This window comes from Pseudogymnoascus destructans, assembly GCF_001641265.1.
Source record: "Pseudogymnoascus destructans isolate 20631-21 unplaced genomic scaffold scaffold_5, whole genome shotgun sequence".
In the NCBI taxonomy this organism is placed as follows: Eukaryota; Fungi; Ascomycota; class Leotiomycetes; order Thelebolales; family Thelebolaceae; genus Pseudogymnoascus; species Pseudogymnoascus destructans.
The window spans coordinates 904,491-922,454 of NW_020167524.1; the positions used below are offsets into that span (position 1 = coordinate 904,491).

General features: G+C 45.5%; 2 protein-coding genes across 2 annotated transcripts; one reads left to right on the plus strand and one right to left on the minus strand.

The window, feature by feature from the left end:
* Positions 1–5,303: 5,303 nt before the first annotated feature.
* Positions 5,304–7,106, minus strand: VC83_02539 (uncharacterized protein). Its single transcript, XM_024466200.1, has 2 exons — positions 6,208–7,106; positions 5,304–6,155 (listed from the first exon to the last, which is right to left on the minus strand). Exons 1-2 carry the CDS (start codon positions 6,647–6,649, stop codon positions 5,383–5,385), a joined length of 1,215 nt encoding a protein of 404 aa, XP_024326464.1. The 5' UTR covers positions 6,650–7,106; the 3' UTR covers positions 5,304–5,382.
* Positions 7,107–7,641: 535 nt separating this feature from the next.
* VC83_02540 (uncharacterized protein) lies at positions 7,642–11,563 on the plus strand. The gene is made up of 5 exons (XM_024466201.1): positions 7,642–8,190; positions 8,241–8,423; positions 8,476–8,682; positions 8,736–9,257; positions 9,307–11,563. Exons 1-5 carry the CDS (start codon positions 7,830–7,832, stop codon positions 11,529–11,531), a joined length of 3,498 nt encoding a protein of 1,165 aa, XP_024326127.1. The 5' UTR covers positions 7,642–7,829; the 3' UTR covers positions 11,532–11,563.
* The last annotated feature ends 6,401 nt before the right edge of the window (positions 11,564–17,964 follow it).

The following is a 17,964-nucleotide window of genomic DNA, read 5'->3' on the forward strand; positions in this document are numbered from 1 at the left end:
CTCTACCAACTAGAGGCCTAGGAAGATGAACGATAGCTCTAGAAGCTTCTACAACCCTCTATGATTCATTACACGTCATCGCTCCTTAGTTACCCACAAGATTGGTTAAGTTATGACATAATTTATCTATAGGTACTCTGACCTTGGACCTCCTTTTCACTTCCTATAGGCTAGGAACCCAAGAGATGGTTCTATGGGATTCTCTTACATTCGCTACATGATTAGCAAGCTAGTTGTGGGTCGCACTTGATTTCTAATACATTTACCAAGCCTGGTTAGTCATGGAAAGTCATGGAAAATGAGAAAACTACACTCCTTTGGCATAAATAGGATTGCCCTTTCCTTAAGAAAGGGCAAGCAGACAATACAGTAAATCGACTATCACATACTTCCACGTCTTTTCCAAGCTTCCAAGCATTCATCTTGTTACTCCTTGTTTCTGAAAAGTCAGTGAGGTGTTAACCTCTGACTTACCCCTGAGTTCCCAGACTCAACATTTGTTACAACTTGTCTAAACCACTCCACTACATCATACACCTGATTGCTGCATTGTGGAATAGTCTAAGCTACGACCCTTTGGCTCTTTTTCCTAAGACAGTGTGTTGTCTTAGTAAAATCATCCCTTCCTTGGGTGGCTAGATTCTCACATCTGGTGCACCCACCATTACACCCTTGTACTCCTTAGGTTCTTTAACCCTCCCTTTAGTCTATAGGTTGACACAACCTCTGTTGTATGGTAGAAGCAGTTTCTATCTCCTACTCTTCCCCTCCTTAAGGTTCTTCCCACCTGTATTCGATGTCTTAGTGTCGCCTTTTCTAACAGCTCTCTTCCTAGATCAAGGCTTACTTCTTCACGAAGTCCTATACAGCCTTAGGGTAGGCGTTATAGTTGTTACTATGCGTCCTTTAGAATAGCTCTAGAGTCTAGGGAACTAGGTCAGGAGGCAGGAAGGTATCGTATTTAGTAAGCACAATAGGTCTACGTATATACAGTGACTATTGACTAGAGTCCTTCTCCCGAGACCTCTAGTCCCTTTTATCTAGGCGCCCTATGCCCTAGTTTACCAAGCCCTACGGGCCCTGCCGAAAGGGGCCTCACGTGGTGGCACGTGATGGCCTTCCTTGCACCACCCCTAGGTTTGACGAAAAGCCCATCAATGAAGGTTCTTGCACGGGCCCGTCGCGGTTCTCACTGTGGGCAACGTCCAAAGAAATATTCCTACAATGGAGTCTCATACCGTCCCCAAGTCGTACATTGAGGTGCTATCTCAAGAGATCAATGACGACTTTGGGTCCTATCGCATACGGGCCGGACAAAGAGTTCACTATGTGACAATTCCAACTAACGTCTTTGATGATGACACAATGTGTCGTTCGCACCCAGTGTTCCCATTAGTATAATACTTAAGTATTCGGGCCATTATGATACGGGCCGTATCAATACGGTACGGGTGAAGCTTGATATGATACTAGTGAGCTCTGTATCAATACTTAAGTATTAATACGGGCAATACTTAAGTATTTCATGTAATGTTAAAAAAAATTGAAGCTGTAAAAACTGTATACTCTATAACCCTGTGAATTTCAGAACATATTGAACTAGCTAGATATCATAGTCATCGCTGCCTCTTGCAACAATGTATCTGGGAGTGTTGACAGCTCATCATCTACAAACGGCAAAGCTGTACTCTTATTCTTCTTAAACCAAGACTTCAAGCACTCAACAGCTTGAATTGCCATAATACCTAGCCTGTTCCTACGGTCGGAAATCGTGATTTTCGCACCAGAGAACAGCCTTTCAGGCGCTGCAGACATTGAGGGTATTGATAACAAATCTAATGCCATTACACTTAAGTTTGGAAATGTAGCCCGTTGAGTAGGCTCAGCCCACCATGCTCTCGCATCATCAGTTTTAACAATTGGGGCTTGTAAATACTGAGTATATTCATCTTGAATAACGTCAATACCCCGCTTTTGTGTACGCCATGTAAGAAACTCATTCGAAAGCGGCTTCTCAGTATCTTCACCTTCAACTTCTGCGATCTCTGCACTAACTGCCAATGCTTTGTATTTGTTGACCCACAGCTCCTCAACCTTGACACGTGCTTCAGCAACCCAATCAGCCTTCCATTCTGATTTGAAGTAAGTCCACTTCCATTGTGGGCATAATACTAACGCCGCTGTATATGCCGAAGTCCTGTCTGTCATACTGTAGTATTTATCCAACTTCTTCCACCCAGCATTACAACAAGGACCAAGGAACGGGTCCATTGCATAATCATTCTTCGCAGTTTCAAACACGTGAAGTAAGAAGTCCATCGATTGGAGTGTTAAATCAATGCTCGAGGCATAACCTTCTGTAGCAAGTGTTGCATCTGCAAAGTTCTTGAGAATACAGGCCATATTTCGAAGGTCCTGCCAGTCCCCTTGTGAAACTACTTAAATATTAGTAAATAATTAAATTTAAGAGACATAAATATGTACTTACGGAGGTCATTCTCATTCTCCTTGAATTTTACGCAGAACAGTTCTATAGCATGTTGTACCCGTAGCGCCCGTTGTAGCATTGAATACCAGCTATTCCAACGTGTTGAATTATCTCTCAACAAACATAGGTTATTGCTCATCAACTTAAAGCTGGCGATACGTTGTGGGCTGCGTTGGATATAAACTACAATGTTATGTAGTTTACCAAGTGGACCTTTCTTTCTCCACTGCTCCATCTCTATTTCTGTCGGCGACGACAATAGCTCCGTATTATTATCCTGTGAGAGGTCCTCCTCATCACTTGCAAAGAGAAAGGCTTGAACAGCGAGGTTGATCACATGGCCGTTACACCGTAATCTATGTCGCCTAGGGTCCCATATTATCTCATGCTCCTCTTTCAGCTTTTTCGAAAGCTCCTTGATCATTGTATCATTATTTGTTGCATTGTCCATTACAAAATAACCAACTTTTGAAGCAATGCCATAGTCGTTGATAACATCAAGAATTTCCACAGCTTGGTTCTCACCAGAATGCTCGCCATTAACTTCTCGTAGTGCAAGAACAGAGTTATCTAGATTACCAGTTGCTGATATATAGTGAGCGACAATGCCGAGGATTGCAAGGGAATTTGGAGAAGTCCATAAGTCCACTGTAAAGTGTATATTTGTAAGGGCAGCTTGAACAGCCTGTCGAATGATGACCTTCTCTTCTGTATATTTACGAAGGACCCAATCGTGAATTGTTGTCGAGCTATGAGGCAGCCATTCATTGATGGCTGGATTTAAATAGTGAAGCATGCTATATATATATTAATAAAAGCCTTAAATCATGAAAGGTAATACTACTTACGTGCGGAACTCGGGGATTGAAACCATTCGGAATGCAATTCCACATGCTACTATCCAGCGCACATAGAGATCTTCAAGAACACGTGGATCTAAAGGCCTAACAGCAGTGACATCGTTGAGTCTACGGCGTTTATGATTGATTGTGTGTGGCCTGGCAAAGGCTACAGCTATTGTGGATTGATATCCATCAATGCGTTGCTCTTGTGGTGTTTTCAAGTCAATGGAATGGCGCTCCTTTAAGTGCTTGATGATGATATTAGTGCCCCCACCAACAGTATACTCCTTAGAACAGAACTTGCAACACCAGGACTCCTTGCCGTAGATATTGAAGGTTATTTCATAACGTCCTACTTTTGTAAAGTCCCATATCGGTGATGTGCGTAGCTTAGCTACCTTTGACGTAGTACGGGAGGTAGATTGGGACGGAATAGAGCAGCCAATAGTTGATGAGGTTGTAGTATCCTGTTCAAACTGATTAAATTGTTCACTTTCGATAGTAGATACAACATCAGAAGGTTCAGAAGCCATGATGTAGGCTGAATCATAAGACGTAAGGATAAAATGCAGAGTTTTCACGACGACCTGAAAATTGTGAAAGGATCACGTGAAATACTTAAGTATTGCCAGTATAATACTGAAGTATGGCCAGCAATACTTAAGTATAATACTAGCGGCGAAGAGGTGTTATGATACGGGTCGTATGAATACTTAAGTATAATACGGGCCCGTATACGAGAGCCTCCCGTATACGGGCAATACTACTGAAAACACTGTTCGCACCTACTCATACCCTAACTACTTAACTTTCTAGGTAAGAATTGGACAACCATGGAAGTGACTTGCAAGCTAGACGGTTTCTTTGAATCCGAACTCTCACATGAGCCCTTGCCAGCCGTACGGATGACATGGCATCCGAAGACCATCGACGTGCTCTCTCTAGAGAAAGTCAAACGGCACCGATCTGGAGTCTACGAAGTACTATATTCGGGCCTTCTAGCTATTTGCAAAATTGCTTGTTTCGGTTGGCAAATTCCTAGAATCGAGCACGAGACCTACACATATTCAGTGGTCGAAGAGTACCGCGAGCCCATAGATCCAGTCATCGCTCCTGCCTTCTTAGGCCATGTGATGGAGAATGGACGAGTGATTGGGATGCTGCTTGAGAGATTAGAGGGCGACTCTGCATCGATGGATGATCTGCCGGCATGTAGAAAAGCCCTGGAGAATTTTCATCTCATGAATATGGTTCATAAGATGTTAACCGCTACATTTCATCATTGACCGGTGGAAGGAACCTGTGCTTGTTTGGCTCGTCGATTATGAACTTGCGGAACCATTGGAGCTCTTCAAGTGCCTTTGATTCCTCATATGGTTCCGCATGATCATTGCTGTTGGAGCTTGCAGAAACGACTGGGAGAGGTGAATCTGTTTTAATAGTCGGTAGTTTAAAACCACTTAGTGCCATGCTCCTCATCTGTGGACCAGTGTGGTCGTGCTAAAGGTAATCAATTAACCTGGCTATCGGCCAGTCATCGGCCAGCCAAGTTAATTGAAGGGGACCCTGCATGTTTCGCTGTTTAGCTTGCGGCAGTGAGGTCTGTGTCACTCTTGCTTTTGAGAACTAGAGAGAAACTTGGTATTCATTCGGTCCGTTAACTCTCCCTCACCTCTGATGCAGGCTAGGGAATTCCTCCGCGAATAACGTAGTGATCTAATGTTGCTTGATAAATAGCTTACCGCTCAAATAAATGTCTCAGTTCCTGCATTGTATATCCGTCGTTTAAAACCGTCATGATTACGTCGACGCAAGGTCCAAACCAAGCCAAGCCCAATTGTATACTCTTAACTTCGGATTTCAAAATTTCAAAAACAGTCTCTCAACGGGAGATCCAAATGTAGTTTTATAGTTTCCAGTAACGTTGTAACGTTTTCCATTGTTAAGTAACAAGATTAATCAGAGTAATATTCCTAGTTGTAATCGCCCACATCCCAACATTATTAAACCCAAATTACACAACTTCAATCTTCCCTCTCTGACTTGACCTGCTTAAGACATGAAACCAGCCTTCCCATCCTTGTTAGAATCCTTCATGGGGTTCAGCTTGTCAATGAGGCTGGGCTTCTTTCCCTGCTGGTGGCCAACGGACTCCTCGCCTCTCGCGCCGCTGCTCTCTCCGCTCCTGCTCCCTGTCAGCTTGTTCACGCCGGGAATCTTGTTGGCCGCAGTTTGGGCAGCCGAGCTCCCCAGTCCTCCACCGCCAGCGGTACCGGCGCCTACAGCTGCGCCTGCGCCAACACCGCCGAGTCCGACTGCGCCGGCACCCGCTGCGGCGTTGCGGTTCGCCGTGCTAGACGTGGTTATGGTATCGTAACCGCGCTGGGTAGAGTCGGTAGTATCATACTGGCTGCGCTGCTGCGTCTTGCCAGCGCCTGTGGACTCGTAGCGTCCGGAAGTACCGTAGTCGTATTCTTCGTTGTATCTGGTCCTTCCGCCGCCGCCGCTGGTGCCACCGATGCCGCCACCGGTAACAGTAGTTGTACCGGCAGCGCCTGGGCCACCTAGGACGTTGTTGTGCTTCGAGTCGGTGACAGCATCGTCAATAGAGCGAGGAGCACCACTGAAGGAGTCAACGCGCTCCTCACGGCCAGTGAGGGTGCCGCCCTGGCGCTGGAACTCAGCGAGCGTCACTTCTGGAAGAGATGAGGCGGAGTGATGCTTGGCCTCATTAATGTGAATCTCGTGAATAGGGAAGGTGTTGTGGATAACGTGGGGCTCGAGGATATCTCTCTCGACAACAGGCTGGATAGTCTCGTGAACATCTATGCTTATTAGTATGGAATTAGGCTGGATATGGCCTCTGTATTTACTTACGATGATGGATATGCTCTCCAGCAACAGTGGGGCCAGTCGAGGTTGTGGTGCGAGTTTCGGCAACATCACGAGTATCACGGAACTGGGCGCGCTCGGCGGCTAGACGCTCAAGCACGTGCTTCTCGTTGCCATGTTTGATCTCATGAGTCTCAACGGGAGCAATGTTGGTCTCATGGGTCTCTGGCAAGATTTCCTGGTCGCGGACAGGCTGGATCGAAATGTGGTGGTGGTCTTGGTGGACCTCCCTGTCGATGATCTTTTGTCTCTCCTCGTGGTTGGTTCTTTGGATGTGTTCCCTTATAACAGCTGGGTTAATGGTCTCGTGGACCGTTGTGTCGGCTTGGCCATCTTTTCCCAGGAAGGAGGTGATGGTCTCTTTAGTCTTGCCCGTGGGATCACCATGGCTGGTGTTGTGGGTGCTGGACTGAGTATCGAGCTGCATCTTGTTCTTGGACGTGCTAAATTGGGTGTTTTAATTGAAATGGAATATGGATTTAAAGAATTAGGATAAGTTGAGGAAGGGACCTGATATAAGGCAATAGGCGTCTGTGGAGCTTTCTCCTGGTGTAGGGATAGTGTATTCATCATTAACGCCCCTGGCTTGGGGTAGTACTAATGCGGAAAAATGCACCAAATCATAGGGGCCTTCTGAAGATATCATGATGACGACAGGAAGGAAAAGGGTACAATAAACGAAAGGAGTATGTCCAAACAAGCTGCTAGCTGTATTCCAAAGTAAAACCAAGTCCAGAACAATGTGAACCAAGGTTACAGTGAGACATTGGTGCACTCACATCTCGTAATTTTCAAGAGATGCCAAACTTTCTCAGGGACATTATGAGTTAGATGTTTTACATTGTTCCGCGCGCTGAGAGAAATTCCCGTGACTCCAAAGAGTGTGGTCTGATTAAGGTCGAGCACCTGTTCCGGATTAGATTTTGGCATGGTTAGATAGAATTCGTCATGTGACTGGACGACTTCCAGCGAAAAAATGCCATCAGAGATCAGAACGTCTCCCTACTCTATAACTTCTCAACGTCTCACATCATCAGCTACCGCATTGAAACGAGTTCAAGAGTTGCACTAAAACAGGTTTAAATTGTGGGTATTTCGCCCCTTTCGAGGGCAATGAGCCAGAGCTAATGTCAACCATAGATCCCTTACCAATTGACCTGCTAGTCCTCCCCAGATCCAAGTTGCTTTTTGTACGTAAAGTACATGATGGGGTTCAATAAAGGGCAACTGAGTTGGGTGGGGAAGAGCTACTGGCCGCTAATTATGGCCCTTAGATATGACCATCGCTTGTTGTGGCGCTGACCACAACCCGTTAATTCCGATGACGCATCTGACTGCTCATGATCTAACTAAATGATATATACTGACGACATTTTTCAGCCAACAATGTGAGCCTTCTGTAAGAAATGTCCTATCATTGTGATGATATCTAGCATTTAATGTACGATGTCCATACTTTACAAATGCTCCTATCATGTAATACACATGCGACTGCCCATAAACCCGAACGACTGCTCGTATTATCACTTCCCCACAACATCTCGACATAATTCCAATTCTTATAGCATCTTGAAGCTTCACTAAATCAATTGCTTGAAAACACGAACATGTCGTCTGAAATCCCAGTCAGATCCTACCTGTCGGGCACCACCAACAGATATTCAGAGTCTCCATCCTACACTGGCACATTTATGTCAGATCAGTCTCCATATTCAAAGAGGTCGGATGGCGTCGCCTCCGCGGCGGCAATGGCTGCGGGCTCAAAGCAGCCTTCTGAAAGACCCAATGCCCCGACTCCTATTACAGTGAATAAATATCGACCCCGTCAAACCCCTCTTACGCCACCAATCTCACCAACTCGGGCTTCCGAACAATATGTGAAGAATCCAGAGCAACAAACATGGCCCGTTGAAAAGTACTTCACTTCCCCGAGGGAACCACCCTCACCACCACGACATGAGTTGAATGGTACGTACACTTTGCAGATCTGTCTTCATAGATTTTTAGTAATTCTCCAGGCCAAGAATCAGGGTCCAGATACCACATAGACAGTAACAATATTGTATTTCCGAAGACCCTGCGGCACCAACAAGAGACGGAGGCCCCTCTAACTGAGAGCCAAACGAAATTTGGGCTTCTAAGGAGGTCTTTGACCGGAAAGAGGCAGACTTCTCCATCGCCACCCCGAGATGAATTTAATGGTATGTAGATTCCACCGGACAATCGTACGCGCAGATATTAATTAAACTATAGTCTCCGAACCTGCGCCTACCTACCACAGTGCCAGTAATAATATTGCATTTCCAAAGACGTTACGACGCCAACAGGAACAAGATGTGCCTCGTGCTCAAGCATCACCTGCGCAGGACGCTGAAACACCTTCCAAACAGGGTTTTTTTAGAAGATCTTTAACGTCGAAGAGGCAACAACCTCAGGCAGTATCACGAGACGAACTACACGGTACGTGAAAGTCTACAATATTTGTTTTATGATCATTTCTAAGTATGCCTTAGGTGAGGAGGAGGAACCCAGATATCACAGAGAGAGTAAGAATATCTTCTTCCCGAAAACATTGCGGCAACCATTGCAAGAGCCAGAAAAGACTACGGGGGCTTCCCAGACCAGGGGAATGCCACCAAGTCCGCCTAGTAATACGCAGCGTGTTGGTGGCATGCAGCAGCGGCCGCCTCGCTCACCAGAAACTTTTCGGGCTTCCCCTTCCCTCGGCAGGCAAGTCGGGGCCCCTGCCATCGGTAGGCATGCTGGGTTAGCAAATAAGACATTGCGGCGCTCAAGGCCGCAACCACAGCCGCAACCAAGACCCCAGTCTAGCTACACGCCACTTTCGGAAAAGAGCCTCCGGCCGGAGGAATCAAGGGGTTTGGGACATAGGTCCATGCAAACGGTACCTCGCCAGACCCCGCGGCCCACCAGCATGGCTGAAACAACACCGCCAGCATATGAGCAATTCCAAGGGGGAGAGAGACGTCCTCCCACAACAGTGACAACAGATGTCCGAACTACTCAACTTCCTGGTAGGGCTTTTTCCTAGCTACAAAGTTATCATTGCTAACCAGAGTACAGCTGTGACACATGAACATATCCAGCCAACAGCACACCATATCAACACTAAGGAATACACTCGGGAAATTCACAACCATGATGTGTACAATCGCATTCTACCAGTTAGGGACACTGAAGTACGTCCGACTAGGCATTTTGCTCCTTCTCCAACAGATTCTGGGAGGTTAGTTGAGATCCCAGCTCCAGATGAGAAGCGTGGTGGCGCCCAAGCTACAGCAGCCCCGATCAGTATGGACATGGCAAGCAATACAACGTGTACCAAAGATGTCTCGGGAAGATTTCATGACCCGAGCGACAATACAATTCCATTCCCCTCCGTTACGCATCAATCACAGGAAGAGGCCCTGGCTCTATCTCGGCAGCATAACCTTGAGATGGAGCAGCAAGGGCGTCAACTAGTAAGCGAAAAATCTTACACCTTGCCTGATGGTACTATGCGGACGGAGAGTGTATGGCGGTATCAACCTACGATGAAAGCTCCAGTTCAGGAGATAACTGAGACTATTACGCGTCCACCGGGTGCGGCCCGAGCTACATCACCCGCGGTAGCTGATAGGGATGGCCAGAGGGCTGCTCCTAGCCGTGCCCCTGGACCGTCGGACTACACCATTGGAAGAGGCAGACAGGAGCAGTTTCATCCGTCTGTTGTGTCCGAATGGGACCAAGTGTCACAGCCCAGCCCGTCCCCTAGTGCAAAGGCACAAGCAGCTCGCAGCTATGCACGTGGTATTTCAGATGAAATCGGTGTACAGGACTATCGACAAGGGAAGGAACAGCGTACCGAAACGGAGCCAATAAGCCAGCGCCCTGCTCGGCCATCCCCTTCTCGCGCCAGTCCAAATCCCAGCAATCAACGTTCATTGCTTGCTGCTATTACTAGCACCGTAATGCCACAAAAGACGGTCCATCGTGGGACGCCACAGCCACCAGGCAAATTCGAAGATCTAGAAAGTGGCTCGGATTACAGCTCAGCACCATCTGAGCAACCCACCCCTACTGCCGCCCCTGAAAAGAAACGCAGGCCCTCAGGTGAGCTACTCCCTGGTGGAATCTGGCGCCGGCATTCCCTTGTCATCCCAGCGGGTATTGTCAGAAATGGGAACTCGCTTATGGGCGCTGGAATGCTAATGGCAGATCGCGAAAGGGAAGAGGGGTTGGCCATGCACCGCCTCAAGAAGGCTTCGAAGGCTGAAGCAGACAGGGTCAGGGCCCTGGAGGGCGAGCCACCAAGCCTTCAGAATAAGCATGAGATGGAGAAATTGACGAGGCGTAAAACTGAGGAAAGACAACGGGAGGCAAGTCTTAATGAGGATATCCAAAAACTACTCGCAGCCGAGGCGACACTGGAACAAGAGAGGGTCGGGGCAAGTAAGCTTGATGAGGGTATCAGCAAGCTTGAAAGACAGGCGGATGGAATTATCAAGAAAGAGGACGAGCTTGAAGCCGAAATCGATGAAAGTAGACGTCGGCGCATCTCCCTCCTCAGGGAGGCGGAGTCAGAGCATCAGAAGGCTCAGGCACTCCACAGCTCTAAACAAAAGGGGCTACACGTGCCTGGTCCTCATGTTCTGCAGGCTCATAGACGTCGGCGCTCACGCCTCCTCCATCATGCTGATGATGAGCAGCAGAGAATTATCAATCTTCAACAGAAAAAAGAGGACACTTTGGAAAAGATGGATCAAAGAAACGCAAAGGCCAGACAGGACCTTGATACCACACTCGACGAAGCCGTGCTCGCGGATAAAGAACGCCAAGAAGAGGTACAGGTGAATAAATTCCTAAGCGATGAGGTCCAAAAGCAGGAGCAAAATGAAAATCTGGCGAGGCAAGGGAAGGCCCCGGCAGGGAAGGGGTTTACCATGGCTCCTCCCAGCTCCGACTTGCAGGGCACCAGCCCCTACGATACGAAGTATCATGCCACAGAGCCAGAGGCAGAGGATGCGGGGTGGACTGAGGTTGTGAAACCCAGGCATGGGCATGCTAAAGAGGCAGCTAGGGGGAATGGGACTCAAAAACTTCCTGCCCAGCGTCAGAATGGTTCAACAAATCATAATGGACAGGCGAAGAAAGGCATTTCAGCAGTTCAACAGAAGCTGCCGAGTCCCCCGAATACGCAATTGCCTCAGCCACCAGGGAACGTGGGTACAGGATACGGCGCGCCTGGAAGCAGTAGCAGCACGCAACCGCGTAGCTGGGCCAATATTGCGGCATCCAAGCCTCTTTGAAAACGGACTGGGACGAAGATGAAAAAGGTAAGTCAACAGGGCGAACGAATGTCAAACAACTTCCATAGTGTTATTATCTGTCACATATTATAAATCTATTCTACAATAAAAAAATTAACGTAACGTATGGGGAAGTCGGACATATGGGGTACTCGGTGTTCCACCCACTCGCTTCGCTCGTAGGTGGCGACAGCAAGTTGTGCGTGCGACGGCAAGATGTGCGTACACCGCTATTTTGATATATAGAGAAAATAATAGTATTCTTCATAACATAGTATCTACAATGCCTCAAAATATCGATCCTACTATGATTGCTCGCCTTAATGAGGCCCAGCAGTTCTTCTTAAAACAACCAAGTACATATACAATTGCTTGGGTTGCAAATAAATTCAATGTCAACCGTGAGACACTCCGACGTCGTATTACGAGTACTACGTCTCCTCAATTACCCCACGGAGGTAGCAATCGAGTCTTATTTCAATCGCAAGAGACTGCGGTCTGTCAATTCATATACGACCAACTTGAGCGCGGGGTCCCTGCCAACCGATCTATGATACTACGGGCAGTTGCAGACTTATGACCTAATCATACAATACTATCACAACGGTGGCTACAACACTTTCTAAAAGCACACCCCGAATTTCATACAATTCACACGAAGACGTTAAATACACATCGGAAGCAAGCACAAAAGAAAGAGGTGTTTGAGGAATTCTTTCTCACATATAACGCCCTTATTACAAAACATAACATTAAGCCATATAATTTATGGAATGTTGATGAGACAGGCTATATGATTGGGTGTTATAAGTCTACGGCTGTTATTGTACCAATCGGTGTAAAGCAGTGGACTGTTGATAACCCTGAGAATCGGCTCTCTGTTACTGTAATTGAGGCAGTAAATGCAAGTGGTGCTGCACTTGCAGAAGCTATCATTATCCCTGGCAAACTTCATATGGATTCATGGTACAATGATGACCTTGAGCCAAATGCTCTCATTATTGTAAATGAGAGCTGGTATTCAAAAGGCACTTGATCAAGCAGTACGTAGCTACGACTATGAGTATAAGCTACGTACGTTCCTTTCAGACCTCCCGCAAATCCGACGGCAATCTCTACCTGTCCGTACAATTCAATCTGGTTGGAGAAATGCAGGACTATATCCATATAATCCTTTACTTGTAATTGACAAGATACAAGAGACTCGGAATCAAACACCTGATTATGAGCCATTTGCTTCATATAATATTATCTCAACACCGAAAATAACTATGCAAAGTGTGCAAGCGGTTGAACATTGGCAGAAGAGAGCAGAGGAAGCTTTCTCATCGCCTTCAAGAGAAGGGTTTCAATCATTTGCACGTGGAACTACAGTTGTTCTACACCGGGCAGAGCTCTATAAGACTGAGCTAGATATTATGACTTTACGTGCAGTAGAGCAGAAGGCAGCAAAGGCAAGGGCACGGAAATCACTACAGAAAGGAGGGCAGATTATATGCATTAGATGCATGGAAAATGCGGGAAGAGAAGGAAGCAAAGTTGCAACCAAAAGCAGATGCAAGAGCAGCAAGGGAATCGGACCAAGTAGTAAAGCAGCTACAAGCGCAAGCACGTAAAATCGAAATTGAAGAGCGTAAGGTTGAGAGGAAGCCGGTAGCAGAGTGAAAGAAGGAAGGGTTGAAATCAAAAGTGATAATTTTATGGTATAGTAAGGATCAAAGTGATAGTAGTAGCGATAGTGGCAGTAGCGATGATAGTAGTTCTATTAATTTTATGTTTTAATTATATAGTTATATAGTTGCTATATAAGGCATCTTTTTCTTCGTTTTATGTGTCGCACATCTTGCTGTCGCACGCACAACTTGCTGTCGCCACCTACGAGTGAAGCGAGTGGGTGGAACACCGAGTAGTCGGACAAAAATGCCCTACCACCCACCAGCTTAGAATCTTCACACTGTCTACTATGAACATCCAACAACCTTGCAGCTGAAGACAACATCCAAAAGGCCACTGTTGCGCTTCAATTGAAGGAATTCAAATCAATTAGACTTGCTGCAGAGTACTTTGAAGTTCCCAAGTCAACTCTTGCTAATAGAATGTCTAGGAAGAAAACGCATGCTATAGCTCACGAAATTAAACAAGCTCTTTCAAATGCCGAAGCAAATACACTTGCACGGTAGATTACACGTCTCACAGGTTTTCGTGCAACTCCTATGTTGATCAAGGAAATGGCTGAAGAAGTTCCCGTACGATGCATCTAAATCGCGTCTTCTCAAATGACCCTTCGGACCATAGGGCCATGGATGGATCTACAGATTCCTAAAACGACATCCAAACTTTAAAGGCATCTACTTAAGACAACTAGAGTCTACACGATATAAAGAAGCCACTCCTATAAAGATTTCAGCTTGGTTTAACGCATTTAAGGCACAAATTAAGGAGCGAAAGTACAAGCCATGTAACATCTACAATATGGATGAGACAGGTTTTGCAGTTGGAGAGACTCAATCTACACGTATAATTGTTGATTCAACCTTGAAATCCTATTAGAAGGTGACAGCTAGGAAGCAGAAGTGGATAACTGTACTTAAACGCATTGATGTAGACGGTGGTGCTTTACCACCTATGATTATATTCAAGGTGAAGAATACCAATTCAAGTTGGGTTCTAAAGGACACACCTACAAACCAGCACTTCTCAACTAGTAGTAGCGGCTGGACTTCAAATAGTCATAGATTTGAGTGGTTACGGAAGGTATTTGAGCCTGACTCACACAAAAAGTCTAGAAATCACCTACAGATGTTGATTATGGATGGCTATTCTAGTGATATGATTGCACTGTGCATTAAGAATGACATTGACCTTCTTATTCTACCTCCTCATTGCTCTCATCTACTCCAGCCACTTGATGTTAGGGTGTATGGACCTCTTAAGTGATTTCATGCTTAGGAAGTGGATCAGTATACTCGAGCAGGAATACAGCAAATCTAGCACTCCCACTAGGTTGAAATCTTCTAGTGTATTCGAGTGAAGGGTCTTATACCTCAAAACATCAGAAGTAGGTGGAGGCTAGCAGGTTTAATACCTTTCTCCTAGAAAGAGTTCTGTCTAATCTTCCGCTTCAACCAACTGAACCACCTTGCACTCCTCAAAAGTCAACTAATATTACTTCTCTAGATCTCTTAATACTCCGTAGTTCTTCCCTAGTGTAACGCTAACTTCTAAACGATAGAAGACATAGAGGTTTCTTACATAAGGTTGACTTGACAGAGGAGGCAGGGGATTAAACACAAAGCTTTCCAAGTAACACATTACAGTATTATAAAGAATACTATATTGAGTTGAGCACGAAGCTCCTATCTGTTACGATCGCTGCTTAGGGCTGCTAGCAGTTAGGGCAACAAGTAACGTAGGTCGTGGTGTAATGGGGGTAGTGGGGTTGGGAACTACCCGACTACATCAAACCATCACAACCATCAAACCATCACTACTATCATTGCCCATAATGGTCCAAAAGAGAAGTATTAAGGCTCTAGAACGCGAAATTGAAATAGACAAAGCAGTATTAGCTGTTAAATCAAACTAATACAAGTCTATTTTCGCAGCTATAAAAGCCTTGAAGGTGTTAGAGGAGACCTTGAGACATTGCCTAAAAGGGGGGCAAACACGCGCAGAAGCACGTCAGAAACAGCAACTCCTATCCAAAAACCAAGAGCAAACCCTTCTAAAGTCGATTAAGCAACTTACAGCAAGTGGCTATGCTCCTAGCCATCACATATTATGGAGTACACAGGTGAGCAGACCATCAGGGGTTGGCTCAGCTGACCTGAAAATGCCCCACTTTTATGACTAAACCTTGCACGTTGGTCAGCTAAGCTCACATAGCATCACATGATATGGTCAGGTAGGGCGAAAAACGGTATATAAACAACAGTAGTAATTCAAATGCATTATTCACAATGGATGAGATAATTTCACTACCTCAACAAGACCTATGGTCTAATACTGTTAGTATTGATAGTAGTCTTCAATTTGAGGATGAAAGATATCAGGAAGAACGACTTGTCACTGAAGAAGAAGGGGAGGAGGAGAAGGTAAGAGCCGCCTAATATATACTTAATGCATTACTAATGCATTAATATTGAAACAACCACAGTTATTTCAAGCGATGTTAGTGACAAAGCAACCTGGGTAATGAAGGTAAACTATACAACATATTTACCAGAATACCCTGAAACATCCGAAAATGGGGTCGCCTATATCATCAATACTTCCTCAATGACACCAGAAGCAGTTGATGCTATGTGTAATAATGTGTGTTCTTCAGTATTCTTAATGCATTATCAAGTGGCTCCTACAGTTGACAAACTGCACAATAGGGCCTTTAGCGATACGAGTCTGATCTACTGAATACGAAAAGAGTAGCAAAGCTGCTATGGCACACACTGCTAAAGAAAAAGCCAAGATGGCTGACCGAAACCTAGAAGACTACAAAGTCTATGAATAAAAAAACAACCCTAGCAGATGAGTCTGAGAAGAAAGATGAACTTTAGGATGACTTCCTTGAAGCCTAAGAAGATTTCAAGAAAATGGGCAAAACAGCTCAAGAAAGACGCAAGTCTATACTGTCAAATGGCTACTAGACAAGGACTTGGAATGTCAACACCTACACTGAATTCTAACAGCTGCCACCTAGCAGCCAAGAATATGCTTGGTCTATGTTAAAAGCCATTATGAAGGACTACCTCCTCATTAGTCAAGATTCTAATACTACCATCGCAGAACAAAATGATGCTATTCTACAGCTCCAAGAAGAAATTCAAGACAAGGATGAAAAGATTACTAAACTGCAAGGCATTCAAAAATATCTTGAGAATACAGCTCCTATTCGCAATGCAGCACCTCGCCAGTCTGCTCGCATTCCGGATCCTCCTATTCTTACGGATGGGATTGAACCAGCTTTTGAAGACTGGGTTGTGAAGATCCGACTCAAGCTGGAAGCCAACATCGACCACTTCCCAAATGACAAGATGCAGATGAGTTATCTCCAAAGCAGACTAGGAGGACTCGCAGTTCACCATGTGAACCCAAGGCTTCGCATTACCTCACCAAACATGCTTCAGTCAGCAGAAGAAATCCTCCAACTCCTTGAGAAAGTGTTTAGCGACCCCAATAGGAGACACACTGCACAAACTGAGTATCGCAAGTTATACCAAGACAAGAATACCTTCACAACATTCTGGGCTGAATTCCAGTGACTCACTGCAGAGCTGGACTACTCAGAAGAGACCTTGCTTGACGATCTCTGATTTAAAATCAACCAAGGCATGCAGAAAGCCCTTGTTGCAGAAGTGGGAGCTACCACCCTACATGAATTTGCGAAGAAATGCATGCTTGTGGATCAAAACCTACAGAGAATTCAAGAAAAGGAGAAGAGAATAAAGCCACAGCCGTTCACCTACCAGAAGCAGAGTGGCCGGAGCCCTACTGCTAGTACTGCTGTTGAAATAGTGGCACCACAGAAGAAGCTCTACCGCTCTCCCACCAAGATCCTGAGAAAGAATCGCTCATGAAGCTTGGCAAATGCTTCCATTGCCACGAAAGTGGCCATCGTGCTCATGACTGCCCTCAGAAACAGAAAGGCAGACTCAATGAGATCTCTGATACTGAGGATCCTACCCAGTATGAGTCGGGAAAAGAATAGCCTCTAGAAAAGACGTCGCTAGAGGTTCTACAGCAAAATTGCCTCCTCTGCCTCATCATTATCCCATTTCGACTATGACACTCCATTCTTAGCTACCTGCAGAATAGGAAGGAATCAAATTGTCATGCAAGCCTTAATGGATAGCGGTGCAACAGGTGGAAGCTTTGTGAATGCTGTTGACGCAAAACGAATTTGTGAAATTGAGAACATCTCTCCTATCCAACTTATAAAACCAAAGAACATTGAAGGATTTAATGGAGTTGCAGCACCTACAGTTACGCATGCTATATACCCTCGACTACAAATTGGAGATCACGTTGAAAGTCTATGCCCTCTATTCATTACTACTCTTGGGAAACATTCTATCATTCTTGGGAAAGCTTGGATGAAGCAGCATGGAGTCACACTCAAATATGGTAAACGACCAAGTCATCTTTCAAGCTGAGAAGGAAATCCAAGATAAAGAAGCTCCGAAGCCAGCCCTCCAACCTCATTATAAGAACAAGAACAAATGCACTGTTAAAAAGATTGGAGCTGCACCATTCAATATGCTTCGGAAGCAGAAAGGAGCTAAGGTTTTTGCAGTATCATTTAAAGATATACTTGCTGAACAAGCAAAGGAGGAAACGAAAGAAATCGACCCAAAACTGATCCTCCCAAAGGAGTTCCATAAATATCTCGATGTGTTCTCAAAACAGGCTGCAGACAAGCTCCCGCCTCACAGATATG

Coding starts and splice junctions, on each gene's coding strand:
- VC83_02540 (XM_024466201.1), top strand. CDS start 7,830: ATGTCGTCTGAAATCCCAGTCAGATCCTACCTGTCGGGCACCACCAAC. Junction 8,424..8,475: donor ACCCCGAGATGAATTTAATG/GTATGTAGATTC, acceptor ATTAAACTATAG/TCTCCGAACCTGCGCCTACC. Junction 9,258..9,306: donor CCGAACTACTCAACTTCCTG/GTAGGGCTTTTT, acceptor ACCAGAGTACAG/CTGTGACACATGAACATATC.
- VC83_02539 (XM_024466200.1), bottom strand. CDS start 6,649: ATGCAGCTCGATACTCAGTCCAGCACCCACAACACCAGCCATGGTGAT. Junction 6,156..6,207: donor TGGAGAGCATATCCATCATC/GTAAGTAAATAC, acceptor TAATAAGCATAG/ATGTTCACGAGACTATCCAG.